Raw genomic sequence first — 16,923 nt, 5'->3', positions numbered from 1 at the left:
GGGAGTGTGGGCTGCAAAGGAGATTGCATGTCCTTGAGTCCCTTCCAGTGCCTAAGGGGGCTGGCAAGAAAGCTGGAGAGGGGCTTCTGACAGGGGGGAATGGTTTTAACCTGACAGAGAGGAGATTGAGATGAACTCTTAGGCAGAAGTTCTTCCCTGTGAGGGTGGTGAGGCCCTGGCCCAGGTTGCCCAGAGGAGCTGTGGCTGCCCCATCCCTGGCAGTGTTCAAGGCCAGGTTGGATGGGGCTTGGAGCAACCTGGTCTAGTGGAAGGTGTCCCTGCTGTGGCAGGAGTTGGAACTGGATGAGCTGTAAGTTCCCTTCCCACCCGAACTGTTCCATGGTTCTATGATTCCTGCCTTCCAAACTCTGTTGTGGTGGGCGTGGTACGTGTTCTTCTCGTGGGGCTGCTCCATGTGGAGGGGAGGCATTGACTGCTGGCAAGGAATGTGCACCTGAGAGCTGGCCCTGTGGGGTTGTGTCCGGTGTCACTGGAGTGTTGAGAGCTTTTTGGGTTGTTTAGCCCTGTCCCTGGTGAGGATCTATCCTTAACCCAAGTGCTCTTGAGGTGCCAAGACTTGGGTAGCAGGTATCCTCATGGAAAGCTCAATGTTCAGGATCTGTTTTTCTGCAAGTGTTGGTGGAGTTCTAACTACTGGTTTTTGTTTTTCCCTTGTCATTCACAGTACAGTGCCGTGGACAGCAACCCTCTGTCTCTGTATGTCATGCATCCCTTCTGGAACACGATAGTGAAGGTGAGACCTCCTCCTCCCCTGAGCGGGACAACAAAACTCCAGTCACCCTCTGTAAAACTGTCAGCTGAAAAGCCCTGCTTTGTTTGTGGTGCAACTAATGACAAAGGATGCTGCTTGCCAGCCTGCCCCGAGCTCACTGCATTGCAGTCTAAAGCTTCTACCTGCCCACTGATACGCCAGATGCAACTAAGCAGTGCTGTCTAATGCCCAGATGATTGCAACCAAGTCTGCCATGGCCGGGAACAGCACATGGTCCCTATTACATGTTTTAATGAGTTATGTTTTGCTGCTTTCCCATAGATCTTCCCTACCTGGCTGGCCCCAAATTTGATAACGTTTTCTGGCTTCCTGCTGCTTGTCTTCAACTTCTTCCTCATGGCATACTTCGACCCTGACTTTTATGCTTCTGGTAAGGCTGCATATTCATGTTTGGATGTGAGGCATCCGAGTGCTAAAATCAGTCACCTCCTCTGCAGTGACCTCTGGTGCTTGTTGATAAGGCCTCTTAATCTGGACCTTCCCAGAGAGGAGTGCCTGTACCAGATGAGGGACAGAGTTGAGGGGTTGAACTTGCTGGGCTTCACGACAAGGGCTTGTCCAAATGTGAGTATGCTGGGCTGCACTGAAAGAAGTATCGCCAACAGCTAAAGAGAGGGGATTCTCCCCACTCCGCTCTTGTGAAACTGCCCTGCAGTCCTGCTTCCAGCATAAGAAGGATGTGGAGCTGTTGGAGTGAGTCAGGAGGAGGCCATGAAGATGCTCCAAGGGCTGGAGCACCTCTGCTATGGAGACAGGCTGAGAGAGCTGGGCTTGTTCAGCCTGGAGAAGAGAGGGCTCTGGGGAGACCTTAGAGCAGCTTCCAGTGCCTAAAAGGGCTGACAAGAAAGCTGGAAAGGGCTTTTGACAAGGGCCTGTAGGGACAGGACAAGGGGGAATGGCTTTAACCTGACAGAGGGGAGATTGAGATGGGATCTTAGGAAGAAGTTATTCTCTATGAGGGTGGTGAGGCCCTGGCCCAGGTTGCCCAGAGAAGCTGTGGCTGCCCCATCCTTGGCAGTGTTCAAGGGCAGGTTGGATGGGGCTTGGAGCAACCTGGTTTAGTGGAAGGTGTCCCTGCCCATGACAGGGGGCTGGAACTGGATGAGCTTTAAGGTCCCTCCCAGTCTGTGACAACTTCCCCCTGCTGGGTGAATGTGTGCGTGGTTGGCAGCATGTGTGCGAGGCAGGAGGAAACAGTTGAAATCTTGAGTAGGGATTGGCTCTGCCTACAGAGCAGACAATAACCTAGCACCCTTATTTTTAATCTAATGGTGTAACGTTGGAAAGTCTGCTTCCATGATGTCAGCAGGTGGAGCCTTGTTCTTTGCATCCCAGCTAATTGCTCTCTTGCAAAAACATGCCAACACCACATTCAGACTAACAAAGGCAAAATCCTCTTTCTTGATTTCAGTGTTCTGCATGAGGATATACACAGCTTTAAACTTTTTCACAGTATCCATGTTCCTCTGATTGTGAATCCAGAGGTTCATTTGTGTCCCCTTCCTCATGGGACTGAGCCAGGGCAAATATTAATACAACATGATCACTTCGAGTCACTTACCAACAGCTTTCTCTCTCAGTTTCTCTCTCCCTATGCCCCTGCCAGGTTTGGTTTAGGTTGCTCAGAAGAGTCCATCTCGTTTTTCTAAAACTGGGCCAATTATCAAAGCACAGTTAAGTGTGAAAAATTTGGGGTTCTTGGGATTGCCTTCATCAGTAGCAGACAAGTACTGTTCTTGGTGAGTCAGGTTCTCAGAAGCTCAGGTGGCCTCAGTGGCTGTCAGCTAATATGTGGACTGTGTTTTGGCCTACAGGCTATGGGAAGAAAAGCAGACAGTAGCTCAGGGTAGGAAGCTCAGTATGAGAACTTCAGTCATCCAGAAACTTGAGCTCTGCCAAAAGGCTGGTGAAGCTCATGCTTTAGGACCTTTTACATACGTGTTATGCATGTCCTGCTTGGAAACAGAACTTTTCATTTTGCTGGTGAGGCCTCCAGAAGCTTCCGCCTTCCTTCCTTGTGAATGGGTTTGTAGACATGATGCCTTCCATTTGCTGCTGGAAAAGCATCATCATGCTGCTCTAAGGAAATAGGAGTTGGCATTTCATGGAACCGCTGCTCCCCTGGGAGACCTCCTCCACGTGTCTTCCTGTGAGGCTGCTGCCAAGAAGCCGTGCTGCTTCCTCCTCTTTTTCAGATGCACCTTTGGGCTCTGTGAGTTGCAGATGGCTGAGCTGGCTATCTGCTGAAATGGTAGTGGAGGAGGTGGAGGTGTTATTAAGAAGGAACTCTATCTCAGTTGGCAGGATGCAGTCTGAAGCCTGGGCAGGGAATCCTGAGATGTTTCTGCAGAAGCAGGGTGTCTCCACACCTTGGAGAGGCTCTACTTGACGCTCTGTGAGCAAGTAATTGAGGAGAGTCTGATCTGCCCATGCTTCCATGGCATGCATTTGGCTAGCTGCGATTGCCAGTTCTTAAATCCCATGGCTCTTGGGAGCTGGGGACAGAGCACAAGTATGTTCTGGGAAGCAAAGTCCTTGGTGACCCAGTTTCTCATGCTGTCATGTCCTGAAAAACTAACATCTCAGTTTCACTGTTTGAGTTGTGTAGGTGCCTTGGTGAGCTGTCTTGTCACGGTGCCTCTTGTGCCAAAATAATCCAATTGAAAGTATGTGCTGAGCTGTCCTGACGTGGGTCTTTGATCTCTGCAGCTCCTGATCACCAGCATGTTCCAAATGGAGTGTGGGTTGTTGTGGGTCTCCTCAACTTCATTGCCTATACTCTGGGTAAGACTATCTAGTTGATTGTGGGGGTTTTGTGTCTGTCATCTGTTCAAGTTGTGGCTGTGTCATCTCCAAGCCTGCTGAGAAATTTTTGATTCTGTGTGTCTGCCACGCACAGATCCAGTTGCTGCTTGGGCTGCTCAAGCAGTTTCTGGAAGCTGCTTTGCAAAGCGGGTAGAAGGAAGTTGTCCCACAGTGAAAAGAGGATGCTGGAACCGACTTCATGGCAAAATGTGAAATTCTGTCTTTAGCCTGCTTTAAATGAATGTGATTTTGTCAGGCTATTGCATCTGTCAGTCTCAGAGAAGGGGGTGGGGAGCACACTCCCCATTAGAGGGTGGAGGTAGTGAGAGCTGCTGTTTGCTGGCTGTGTGCATGTTGTTGGCTGCAAAATGGCCCATTGCTTTGCCTGGGAGTGTTCAGTGAAACTCCCCATTTCTCCTTCTCTTCCCAGATGGTGTTGATGGGAAGCAGGCTCGCCGGACCAACTCCAGCACGCCCCTGGGAGAGCTCTTTGATCATGGCCTGGACAGCTGGGCATGCGTGTACTTTGTTGTGACAGTCTACTCCACCTTTGGACGGGGCTCCACGGGTGTCAGTGTCTTCGTTCTCTACCTCCTCTTATGGGTGGTTTTGTTTTCATTCATCCTCTCTCACTGGGAGAAGTATAACACAGGGATTCTCTTCCTGCCTTGGGGATATGACATCAGCCAGGTGGTAAGTACATGCTGCTGCTCGGATTTGGCAGAAGCTCAGTAAACCTATAGCATCTCTGGGGTGTGAGAGTGACCACTGAGGTGTGTGAGGGATGTGTGCAGCTCCAAAGTCTTCTAAATTGGTCATTTCAACGCTCTCTGGAGGTGGGCATCCTCAGCCTGTTTCCAGGTCTGTGGAGGAGGAGAGCTTTCCAAGGCTGCTTGTGTGCCTTTGAGCTATAGTTGTGTTAATGATTTGGGGTCTTAGGGTGCTGGTGGCACTAGAGTTTGACTGCTCAAAGCATTAAATCCAAGGAGATTTGTGTCATTCTGTGATTTTGTTCCAAGCAGCTGTTGTAAATAGACTCTGCAAAACATGAGGCTTGAAGAATGGAGTTTCCTCTGCCTTGAGTTATTGGCTTGAGTTTCCTGTTTCTGCTCTCCTGAGATGCATGTTTTGGCCACCTGAATCATTGCTTTAGTTACTTTTCCACATTATACCAGGGTGGGTAAATTCATGTCTAGAAGTTTGGGGTGCCTTTTGGCACTGGCAGGGTGTGTGTCTAATTGTAATGGGGTTAATTGGCATGTTAATCTCCGTGCCAGGAGCAAAGGTTCCTCAGGAGGTGCCTCTCTGTACTGTGGTAACTAGGCAGTCAATATGGAGACTGACTGATGGTGAGGGACCCTTTGGTATGTTGACATGTCTATATCTTTAAAGACATCTCTGCAGGAAGCTCCTTCTGAATCACAGAATGGTTTTGGTTGGAAGAGACCTTAAAGCTCATCCAGTTCCAAACACCTGCTACAGGCAGGGACACCTTCCACTAGACCATGTTGCTCCAAGCCCCATCCAACCTGGCCTTGAACACTGCCAGGGATGGGGCAGCCACAGCTTCTCTGGGCAACCTGTGCCAGGGCCTCACCACCCTCACAGCCAAGAACGTCTTCCTTATATGCTTCAGATCTCTGTCTGTTGCAGAAAGGCAGGGGGTGGAAGGCTAAGCTCCCCTGCAGTGTGTTTTACTGAGCTTCAGGGCTGCTATTAAAACTGAAATACCCCTTGTTAGGTTTTTCCCTGCATTTGCTTCTGCAGATAGATGAGAAAGTTCCCCAAGAAATGCTCCAGGGTCACTGCAACTTGCAGTATAAAACTTCACTCTCATGCTTCAAACATCTCATGAGTTCAAGCTGCATAGAGGCATCTTTGCTTCTGTTGTGAGGAGCAGCTCTTGGTTGTGTCCTTCTCAGCAGCTCAGCTGCTACACTTATTAGACCTGGTTTCATAATATGGGGTGTCTGTGGATTTTTTTATTTCTTTTTCCTGCTGGTGGGGAGAATTGAACATGGTGTTGTGCTGCTTTCCAGTCTTGCCTCTCTGGTTGCCCAAGCCTGCTTGTCCTGTGCTTTCTTTCAGACCATTTCAATTGTCTACATAGTGACAGCCATTGTGGGAGTTGAGGCCTGGTATGCACCTTTCCTGTTTAATTTCTTATATAGAGACCTATTCACTGCAATGATTATTGGTAAGAAACTCCATGTTGAAGCCTGTCTTTTAAACTCCACCTTTTTAATGAAACCCAATGTCTTAATTATATGGTAATGCTGCTGTTCTGTTTGCTGTAATGAAAACTCCTGTAGGCTGTTACTGAAGTGACTAATTAAGGGTGTTCTTGCAGCCTGCCTTTTCCCAGGATTTCAAATTATTGTCTTATGCATAGTTTCTTTAGAGAAGTTAACTCCAGTCTTCCTGGGTCTGCTGTTGACTTAAAACAGCAAGAGAGTGGTGCTCTGTGCTCATGTCTTGGATGTATTTTGTGCTGATCCTGAGGGTATAGGAGCCTGCTGCTGCTCAGGGAGTCAGCTCAGGTGCTGTCTGCCTGGGGCTGGGGGTATGTGTGGACAGGCAAAAGATTCGTTCCTTGCTTTGGAGCAGTGTGGTGAGCAGGTGAGGGCTGTGGCTGCTGCTTGTACAGGGCGCTGGGAAGCAGCTGGAGCCTAGCACTGGCCCCTGGATGCTAAACAGGAGCCTCCTTCGTGCCTGGAGCCTGTGAGCGTGTGAAAACATGTCTCCTCCGAATAGCAGTGTTGCCCGGGCCCTGGGGCTGTGGGATTTGTGTTGCCCAGGGGAAGCAGGGCTTGTTTGCAGCAAGAGCCATGGGGTTTTGAGTGACAGAAGGCCATGTAGCACCCACTGCAGGTGGCCAGCGGGGACCCCCAGCACTGTTTGCAGAACACTTGCTTTGCTGCTGTGGCTGTGTTTCAGAAGCTGGAGCCCACGTGCTGTGTGGGAGCCTGGGGCTGCTGTTGGGGGGGTGTTCCAGCCATGGAGGTGGGGAAAATCAGTCTGCTGCCTGGGGATCCTGCCTTCCATCTGCCCATCTGAAAATTACATTTAGAAATGTACAATTAAATAAAAGCCCAGCCTTTGTCTCCAGTGGTCAGTCAGAATCGGCTTCTGCAGAGGGGATGGTAATGCAGGGAAGCTTAGCTGGGGAGAGCTGTCCTTGCTTGATGTAGTTTGGCTTATTCAGCCTTTCTTGCTCAGTTTTTTTTTCTTAATTTCTCAGTTAATTTTTCTTAATCTGTGTCCCTTTCTTTAGGGGTTAATTGTATCTGCTCAATTTCAAGTTAATATGTGTTGAATTGTTGTGTTAAATCTAATGCTTGCACTTAATCAGGTGGATGCTCTGAGCTTTCCTTTGACAACTGTATAACTTAACATGTGAATAATAAATGCACTTTCCCTATAGGAAAACTGGAGCACAATGCCTCCATTGGCTGGGTTTGTGTACTTGGATAGGGGTTGGGTTATTAAAAGCAGGAACATTTACAGCTCTGTTAAAATACTTACTGCTAGATAAATACAGAAGGAGCTGATAGACTGTCATGGGTTTTGGTGTTGTGGATGATTTTTCCTATTGAGGTCTAGAGTTTTCAGAGTTATTTTGAGTTTTTGCATCGTTTGTCAAGTTAAACAACAAGAGCTTTTTTTCACAGTGGGAAGTGAAAATGCTTGCTCACAGTGGCAGAAATAGCAAATTGTCTTTATTATGAAGACTGAAAACTCTTTTGTCCACAACCATGCCACTTATGGAGTTTGAACTTGCCTTGTGCCTCATTAAATACAGTATTTTAATTAAACTTTGTGACTGTTTAAAACATAATACTGGACTCATTAATGTAACTTTTAAAAATGGAAATGTCTTTAATTTATAGCAGATCTTAACTTGTAATTACAGCTCTTGGACCAGAATTATGAGTACCTACTTTTAAATGTGCCGAGCTATTCTTGGGCCACTTCTGAACTATTTTTGTTGCAAGCACCTTAAGCCAGAGCACAACCCTCTGCCCATTCATGGGGTGCATGTGATGTTCTCCCTCTGTCACAGGGCAGTAACAGCTCTTTCTCTTCCAGCTTGTGCACTCACTGTGACGCTGCCGATGAGCCTGTATAACTTCTACAAGTAAGTTCCTCCATCCTTGAGTCTCTTTCCCTGCACTAGCACCTTTGCAAGAGCCCCTAAAGCTTCTTATAACCTGGTTTCCTTGGTAGTTTTCAGGTGAGTGACTTCTGTGGCAAAGTGGCTCCAACACACCAGAAAGGTCCAAGTTTGCAGGGTGGGCTGGCAGCCTGCTCAGCAGGGTCTTGCGGGAGGGTCCCCAGCTTTTGTAGTCTTACCCTATTGGTCACAACACAGAGAGCCAGGCAGCCAAGTGCTTCTGTAGTTCAGGAGGTTTTTGGGTTAATGATGCAGGTGTGCATCTTTCTTACCTGACCATGGTTCTAACTGACACCAGCAGTTTTGCGTAGCTGAATGGCCAGTGAGATTTTACAGCCCTCTGCTGAAGGTGGTACCAGGTATTTCTCAGGTGTGATTTTGATTTCTTTGCTTGTATTTCAGGGCCTATGAAAACAACACCTTGAAGCACCACTCTGTGTATGAAATCATGCTGCCACTGGTATCTCCAGTATTGCTGTTCTTGCTCTGCACCACATGGGTCTTCATGTCCCCAACAGACATCCTCGAGGTCCAGCCCAGGCTCTTCTACTTCATGGTTGGAACAGCCTTTGCTAACATTTCTGTAAGCAGCTTTTGCTTTATGCTCCAGTTTATCCCCTGAGTAGTGTGAAGCCTGGCAGGGTGCTTGGGAGGCAGCTCAAATGTGAGGAGAGGGGGAAGATGCCAAGATTAATTTAACAACTTTTCTATTTTGCCATGATTGGAAGAACAAACAGGAAAACAGTGTTTGGGGTCTGTGAATTTTGTGCTGCAATGCTCACTCTTGAGAAACTAGAGAATTAGTTAAATGGAGTGTGTTTATATACTCCTGCGCCCTCTGTGCTGTGAATAACAGACTGCTAATACAAAAGGAGTTGCTAAACTTAAAATGGAAGGGACTAAATGTTTTGTCAGAATCCAGTTTAGCCATATATTGCATCTCTGCTTGCTTGAGACCTTAACAAAAGCACCTGTGCCTGTCACTGTAGCCATGTGACTGAGCAGCTCTGTGCATTTGTGCCCTGAGTCCAGCAGTTCACACTGCTGCATGGCATGAGTTTCTGCTGATTGTGCAGATAATATTGGTGAGGCTTGGTCAGCTCAGGAGAGCTCCCTTTTTCTTTCAAAGATGGCCTCAATGCCTGTTTCCCTGTTACCTCCCTGCCTCACAAGTCTTTGCTCTGGGTCCCCTGCAGGAATTCTAATGCAAAGAAAGATAATTCATGTGAAACTCAGAAACTGCACGGTGGTAGTTGTAAGTGCAGATGGTTGGTACATGTACGCGTGTGACTATCCTCTGCACTGTGGACAGACTCTGGGCTTGCGGAGTTGATACCAGGCGCAAGCTCTGACAGCTTTCTCTTCCTGCAGTGCCAACTGATCGTCTGTCAGATGAGCAGCACACGCTGCCAGCCTCTGAACTGGATGCTGCTGCCCATAGCGGTGGCACTACTCGTGGTGGTGTCCGGGTTTGTGCCCCACAGCGAAACACTTCTCCTCTACGTGTTAACTGCTTTCCTCACCCTGGCGCACATCCACTACGGGGTAGTCGTGGTAGGTGAACTTGGCATATGGGCTTCAGGCTTGGCTGCCACACTTTGGCTGCACACATGGCTTGGGTACTGCTGCTGTTTGGGGCATAGAACACTCTGCTTAAAAATGGGAACATCAGTGGGAATGGCTGTGTCACGCTGTCTGTGACTACATGAGACTTGAGCTGCCTTCCTTGTGAGAGGCTTGTGCAGGCTGTGGGTGGGGGGCTGTTTGAAGCTAATGCTTGCATCCCTGCTGCCATGTTTAACTCCTCCCGGCTGGGGTTGCAGCTTAGTAACCAGCTTGGTTATAAGCAAGTGTAGGATACCCAGACTTGTGGGCAGGGGGAAGGGCTGCTGCAGCAGATACTCTGTCCGCACATCAGGCAGGAGGGCTTCATTTAGGAGTCTTGATATAAAAAGTTAAACTGCTGTTGGTGTTACTTTGGTTAATGAGTTTGAGTTGTGACCAGCGTGCCCTGCACTATAGTCACTGGGAGAGCCAAGAAGAAGGGGTGATGTCCCTGCTAGGGGAGGTCGGGGTTCTGTGGCTGCAGTGCCTTGTCCTGTGCTGCAAGGGTTATATCGAGATCCAGGCACCAATTTGCTCCCCTTGTACCATGCCAGCTCTGCCTGACTTCCTGAGTTTTGATTAAGACAGAAAACAGACTCAGAGGAGACTGAGTCCTATTAGAAATGCCTTGGGAAGCTGCTGAGGAAAGAGGGCAAGGGACCATGTCCCCTGTGGAGCTGGCTGCTGCCACCTGTGTGCACTGTTCTTGGGAAGCCCTGTCCCCTGGGAACCCCAGTTCTGACATGGAGTCTCTGGAGTCAATTTTGAACTGTAATTACAGCAAAGAAGTAATAGCCGGCTTGTCTTTCCAATTAGTATAATGAGGCTTCTGTGTGAGAAGGATTTGAATAGCTAAGAAGCTTAAATAAATTTGGCCTTGGAATCATAGCTGGAGATGGGGACTAAGCGGATGGTGTAATCCTCCTGCCCAGGCTTGCCCATCCCCTGCAATGAGCTTCTCAGTGCTCTGCTCTCTTGAGTTTGTGTTCTCCTCGTTCCCCTCCAAATTTCCAAGGGCCCGTTTTTGCAGTTTCTTCTTGCAGGATAAAAGAAACTTTTAAGGGTCTGTGTCTGCTACATAGTCCCAAAGAGCTCTAAATTTGGGAGTAACTGTTAGGAATAAACCCTCTGCCCAGCTCACCCTCTAGTATTGCTCAGCACTGCTCACTCTTGGTTGTGCAGTAACTTACCTTGCAGTCACAGGTTCTGGAGCTGCTCTGTCCACTTTAACCTCCTGCCTGCATTTCTCTGAATCATTCCTGAAAGCTCATTTCCTGGTGCAGCACTTAGTCATAGAATATAGAATGGTTTTCAGTTGAAAGGGACCTTAAAGATCATACAATTCCAACCACTGTGCCGTGGGCAAGGACACCTTCCACTAGAGCAGGTTGCTGCAAACTTTGCACAACCTGGCCTTGAACACTGCCAGGGATGAGGCAGCTAGAGCTTCTCTGGGCAACCTGTGCCAGGCCTCACTCACAGGGAAGAACTTCTTAATAACTAGTCTAAATCTACCTCACAGAGCCATGGCTGGCCCCAGCATTGAGCTGGCAGGGGCTGGCTCAGGTCCTGGGCAGGGCAGCCTGGCTGGCCCCACAGCTGAAGAGAGAGGCTGTGGTCCCAATCTGCTGCACCCACGGGAGTGTGTAGTGTGGGCAGTGGTTGGGGAAGTGCTCATAGGAAGGTGGCAGGGGCTTTGTAGCTGTATAGGGAACCTGTCTGGTATTCTGGCTGCTTTCCCCCTCATCCATCCAAGCCTTGCTAATCCTGTCCTGTTGTCTGCCTTGTCCCCAGGTGAGCCAGCTGAGCAGGCACTTCAATATACGGCCCTTCTCGCTAAAGAAGCCCACGCCAGATTGACTAGGAGTGGAGGAAGAGAAAATTGGCTTGCGGTCTGCAGAAGTACTGTAAATAACTGCTGCAAATACCTGTAAATACTTCAACCATCACCACAGATCTAAACCTATCTTCTGGACAGATATCAGGGCAAAGTACGCACGGTATCCGGTGCAGCCAGGGCAGAACTGGTACGGGGCAGCCCCTGCTGCTGTTTGAATGTGAGCTTTTGGTTTTGGGTGAAACTGGATGAGGAGGGCATTTATTTCAGGTCACTGTTACTGTATATTAGACCAGCTGAATGTTCCCAGTGAAACCTCAAACTCCAGCTCTTGCTCAAGTAAAGCCAGTTGGCGGTGCAAATGGCTTTAGCTGAGCAAGGAGTCTTGACCTGTCACCATAACCAACATAACAGTTGATTTCTGCAAGGTCAGGGAACATCCTGGAGGTCAGGGGCATTCCTGTCTGTCCCTAATCCTGCCTGGCAGCGTTGTCCTGCACTGGTACTTAGGGAGCAGATGTTGACTGCTCTCCCAGTCAGCCTGCCCAGTCTCCTGCCTTCCTGCATTCACCTGTTTGGGCAGATACTTACACCTGTTTGGTTTTTGTTTTAAGAGGGGGAAAAAAAGAACTACACACAAAACTTTCAGTAACATTCTGCTTGGAGGGCTTAGAAAGTCAGGGCTTGATTTCCTGCAAAGGTGGGAAGGTGGCTCCTGCCTCCCCTGCTTGAGTTGCGGCTAGCCTGGGACTGCATCTTGACCTTGTTTCTGTCTGTCCATGTGTGTTCCCCACCTGGAAACGGAGTCTGGGCTCCAACTGGCAGCTGCAAGTGGCTTGCACCAGCCTAACACAGAGCTCATCTCCCCCTTCTGCCTCCCAGTAAGAACTTGGTGTTTCGGGCCAGCTCTGCAGGGTGGCTGCATGCTGCCAAGCCTGCACCTCTCGCAGCACATCACCCTTCCCGCCAGCCCTCCAGTGGCCGCAAATCCACTGCTTAAAGAAGCACCTTAACTGCAGCGTCGTGTTGGTCATGTGTGCACTTTCAGGGAGCTCACAGGTGCATGTGTGTGGTGGGATCCTGTCCAAATACCGCTTTATTTTCCAAACCGTTGTCCCCAGTGGCTGCATGTCTCATCCAGGGATGATTTGTTCACTGTCCATTTGTAAAAGACATGTTTGCATTGATTTATTTTTTTAAATTTGTTTTTTTTTTTCTTTGTGATTGAGTTAAGAGTGGGGTGGTGAAGATTGAATGCTGATTTTCTTTTCTGTTCACTTTATTTAATGAAGACCTGTGCTTGAATGAAGAGTGTAGCTTAAACCCAGGCTCTGGAAAGGCTGCATCCGGAAGCGAACAAGCACAACAGATTGTGCATATGTAATCTACCATGGGAACAAAGTTGCTTATACACTGAAAATTGTGCAGCGTGGCTCCTAGCAGCTTGGTCATGGCATTTTCCTTCTGCAGGTGATGAGTCCTCCTACTTTAGGAAACCTGTAACTATTATTTAATGCTTTTTCTTTGGTAAATTTGAATCATCATTGTGCAGACTGAGACTTGAAATCCTGAGGTGAGCTCACACGTTCCCCATGTGCATATGAGCTGCTTGGTTGCTATGTGTCCTGTGAGGAGCGAGCTGGTGTGACATGGGAACGTCTGTGTGCTCATGTGTCTGTCTGGCTGCGGCGTGTCTGGAAAGGGTGGCTGCGCTGGGAGAGGGGTCAAATGGTTTTCAGAGTTTATTTAATAAAGCAGCTTACTCCTATATATTTTACTGATGTTGTACAGGAAAAAAGAATCTTAAGTGTACAAATGAATTGGGCTGCGCTTGAATTTTTTACCCTATTTAATGAAATGTGGTTATGAAGGGAGATAAATTCAAGTCATGCTCGCACAATAATTACAGGGAATCTGAAAATGGGGCACAGCGTTGATCTATGGGACATCTTCAGGTAGCAAAACTGTGCTGGCGGCACTGACAAAAAAGTGGAAGTTGGATGATTTGCTTCCTAGTTATGTGTTTGCAGGACCAGGGAGTAATTGGGCTGTTCCCTCAGGCTTTCAGGTGAGCTCTGGGTCCCCATCCTGGAGCTGGTTTTGTCCTGTCTCCTTCCACCAGCAGTGCTGGGCCCATAGGACTGGGCCATGACTGATGCTATGAGAGATTGTATGATCTTAAATCTTAGGATGTCACTTTGTCCCCCTAACACACTGTCTGTTGTCCTACTGACCTGTGAGCTGCTGCCCTTTTGCAGCATGTAATATACCCTAGAAAACCCCTTTGTGAAGATACAAACATGGAAACAGGGCTTCCTCTTTAAAGTCCTGCAAATACTTGTGCTGTAAGAGAAACTGGAACTGCTTCCTATCTGCACCAGCTTTATCGTTGGAGAGTCCTGGATTATTGGTGCCTTAATTTATTGCACCTTGGAAGTAGAAAAACTGTCTGCTTCAGTCAGTGCTGGAAAGTGGGCTGGCTCGCCTCTAGCGCTACCAGGCTTGTGGCAGAGTGAGGAGAGCTCAGACCTGATCTCAGTGCACGTATGACTCTTCCCAGCTCCTGCCGCTGCGAAGCTGGGGGGTTCTGTTTGGGCTATTGGAATTGAAATGATTCTGATCCCAGATTTTGGTAGGGGAATGGAAGCAAACAGATTGACCAAACCATCTTGCCGTGGTGGGGTGTGGCATGCTGAGAAACAAACTATTCATGAATCAGAATGGTTTTAAGTCTTAAGAATAAATGTATTCCTTGCTGAGAGCATCTGGTGGTTATTGTGCTAGAGTGGAGTGTGCTGGCTAGACTCTGTCATTGCAGTGGGTTGTGCTTCTGGGGATGGGACAGGGTTGTGTGCTTGTTCCTCTGCTCCTGCTCAGTATTTGAGAGCTGATCTGTGTTGTCTCTGCTTCCAGGGATAGTGGGTCCTGTTTTCTTTATAACCCGTGGACCTCCTGGGTTGGTAACAGGACTGTCTTATGCTTTCCTAAATCTATTCTGCACACTTTATCTCAATACAGAGTTTGACCAGGAGCAAACCTATCCAGGGAGGGGTGAAGTCATTGGAGATGTCAGTCTCCCGGCGGCTCCTTGTGCTGCGGAGAAAGGTGGCCAGTGCCACCAGCTCCTCCTCATCCTCACCAGGCTTTGCGCTGAAGCAGATTTTTGTGGGAAGCTGGGATGCTCCAAGGTGTCAGTGCAGGACTTGCGCAGCTGAGGCAGAGCAGGAATCTTGTTTGCAGCCTTTATCATCTTGATCTTGTTTCCTATCACAGCTCCTGCCTCTGCACCAATCCAGGGACCCAGTGCAGGAACTCACAAGTGGAACTGGAGTGGAGGGTGAGGTGCAGGTTTTGGGACCCCCTTGGGTTTGGGCCATCTAAAAGTGATTTTTACAAGTACAGATGCTGTGGTTGACCTGCAGGCCTACAAACACGCACTGTGTGCTGATGGTTTCAGCTCGGTCCTTCCTCTACTGTGTCTGTGCTCCAGTTACCTCCTTTCTTCAGTGGTTGGTCACTGCGGGGGCTTGGCAGAAGCTCTCCTTTCATAAACATCAACCACCTGCTAGAGGTGGCTTTCCCAGAGCTGGGGGAGCTCCATGTTGTAAGCATGAGTTTCTCAGGCTCTGCAGACACTCATTTAAGCTCCTTAAATGGAGCTGGCCCAATGTTACCTGCCAGGTGCGCTCAAACCTGTAGGTTGAACTTTGGGAGCTGTTCTAATCTCAGTCAGGTCAGTTCTAGCCAGGCCCTATAAATGCAGGACAGGGGCCACGTCTGCAACTCAGCTATGGGCCTCAGTATAAGAAGGAGGTGGAGCTGTTGGAGAGAGTCCACTCCAAACTGTCCTGTGATTTGATGATTCTGTGAGCCCTTCAGAGCATCTTCAAGGGCCCATGTCCCTGTGGCTGTTCAGTTTTCCTGGGCAGGGTGTGGAAGCAGTTGGTGATGCTGCCTCGTCCTTCCAGGAGCAAGTTCAGGGGCACCACCTGGACTTGGTCTTCTGTCACCAACCCCCTGTGCAGTGGGGCCAGAGAGCTGATGCAGCGGCTGCTCTCAGGTTCCCAGCGCTGTGAAATGAGTCAGTGAAAGACACCTTGGGGCTTGTGGTGGTTTGGTTCTTCCCCTTCCCCGCTGAACCTTCCCAAGGGGCTGCTTTTGGCAGGAGCCTGGATATTCTGCTGCATTCCCCACCAGAGCTGAGTGCACTTGGCCCCTCTGGCTGGGGATGTCCCAAAACAGGGATCAGATGAAGCTGCCGTGGGCCTTGGGACCCCGATTGCTGTCCTGGAGCCCTGTCTCTGGGAGTTTAGGTACTGCAGTGGGTTTAAATTCTGGTCTGTTAAATGCTATTGCTGAAGTATTTATTGTGTTTAAACAAAACTATCAAATTCTGTAAAGAATAAAGTTTCCAAAGCCTTTTAATGGAGTTTGTCTTTTTTTTCCCCTTTCTGATGAGCAGGCACCTCAGTACAAGGAGCAGGTTTGGGCAGTGGTGCCACGGCTGGAGCGGCAGCCCCACTTTACCATGGCAGAGGTGGAAAAGCTCCTGTGTGGGCTCTCCCTGGAATGATGGGGTTTACTCTGGTGCTGAGCTTGGCTGTGGTCACAGTGCTCATTGAGGTGCTGACTGGAGGATAGGGCAGGGGACGCAGAGAGGGTGCCATGTTTGGGGGTACAGCCTCCTCTTTTTATCTCAAGCACTGCCTTCCCAAAGGTTCTCCCTTCACCTTCAGGCTTCTCTTTGTTTTGCCAATTCTGCTGCTGGTGCTGATCCCTGCATCCCTGTAAGTCATTGTGTACCCTCATAGCGTGCCCGGGGCACTCGTGGTGAGGAAGAAGAAGGTAGGGTGAAGCAGGATACAGGGTGTGTGCAGAGAGGTGGTTTCTTGTGTTGTGGATCGAGCAGTGGGCAGTGTCAGGCTGTGGGTTACAGTTGGTGTGATGCTTATGGCTGTTGCAGGGGGATAAGCAGCAGGCCATGGATATGGACAGCGATGGGACAAGGGAGCAGTACCTCCTGCCCTGTTCCTGGTTGCAGAGTGCCAGTTTGGGACCTGGGGAAAGAGATGGCAGCTCTGACCCCTCTCCAGGGCAGGTATCAGGGCTCCTCAGAGTAGAATCATTGAATCACAGGATGGTCTGGGTTGGAGGGGACCCTAAAGCCCACCTAGTTTCACCCCTTCTCTCCACAGCACCCTTAGAGTTGGTGCTGCGTTTCCACAGGTGCTTGGCAGACTTGGGGCTGCGTGGGGATGTGGCTCTTGAGGATGGCCTGAAACACAGGGCTTGGAATGTGGAAATGCTGCATTTCATGGGGCTGGGAGTCCCTGGAAATGGGTGCTTTCCCATCAGCAGCGTGACTGCCCTGACAAGCTCTGCCCTGAGAAAGCTTCCTATCGTCACAGCGGGCTCTTAGCATCATTGGCTTTGGGGCTAATCAGGGTGATCCCACCTTATCCCTGCTCCACTGTGGCCGGGGGTGCACACAGGGGAATAAGCTGCTCTTGGTGGCTGCTGGCCCTGGGCAGGAGACCACAGGCAACTGATTTAGCCAGGGAGGCTGAGGTCAGGAATTAAGAATGTCCTCTCATGCCCCACACTGACTTTTTCGGGGGGGGTGAGTGGAGCCATGCTCCTCCTGGCTCCTCTGGCTTCAGGACAGCACTGTGCTGGGACTTGGTCCTTGCTCTGGTGGCCAAGTGACAT

At 49.4% G+C, this 16,923-nt stretch overlaps 1 protein-coding gene across 2 annotated transcripts in view; it reads left to right on the top strand.

Annotated features, from left to right (window-relative positions):
• SELENOI (selenoprotein I) overlaps window positions 1-15,639 on the top strand; it is a 31,855-nt gene extending 16,216 nt beyond the window's left edge. The window contains exons 2-10 of one of the 2 annotated variants that reach the window (XM_062622603.1): window positions 686-754; window positions 1,055-1,163; window positions 3,503-3,577; window positions 4,029-4,291; window positions 5,687-5,795; window positions 7,688-7,736; window positions 8,175-8,355; window positions 9,144-9,326; window positions 11,172-15,639. In XM_062622603.1, the coding sequence (XP_062478587.1) occupies window positions 686-754; window positions 1,055-1,163; window positions 3,503-3,577; window positions 4,029-4,291; window positions 5,687-5,795; window positions 7,688-7,736; window positions 8,175-8,355; window positions 9,144-9,326; window positions 11,172-11,288 (1,155 nt within the window). In that variant the 3' untranslated portion in view covers window positions 11,289-15,639. The remainder of the gene's footprint in view (window positions 1-685; window positions 755-1,054; window positions 1,164-3,502; window positions 3,578-4,028; window positions 4,292-5,686; window positions 5,796-7,687; window positions 7,737-8,174; window positions 8,356-9,143; window positions 9,327-11,171) is intronic. The other variant, XM_062622604.1, reaches the window with a different exon arrangement.
• Window positions 15,640-16,923: the final 1,284 nt, after the last annotated feature.

The sequence above is a fragment of the Pezoporus occidentalis genome, unplaced genomic scaffold (genome assembly GCF_034315485.1).
Source record: "Pezoporus occidentalis ecotype Australia unplaced genomic scaffold, CSIRO_AGI_Poc_V1 ctg244, whole genome shotgun sequence".
Classification (NCBI taxonomy): Eukaryota; Metazoa; Chordata; class Aves; order Psittaciformes; family Psittacidae; genus Pezoporus; species Pezoporus occidentalis.
This window is presented reverse-complemented; position numbering and strand designations above follow the sequence as displayed.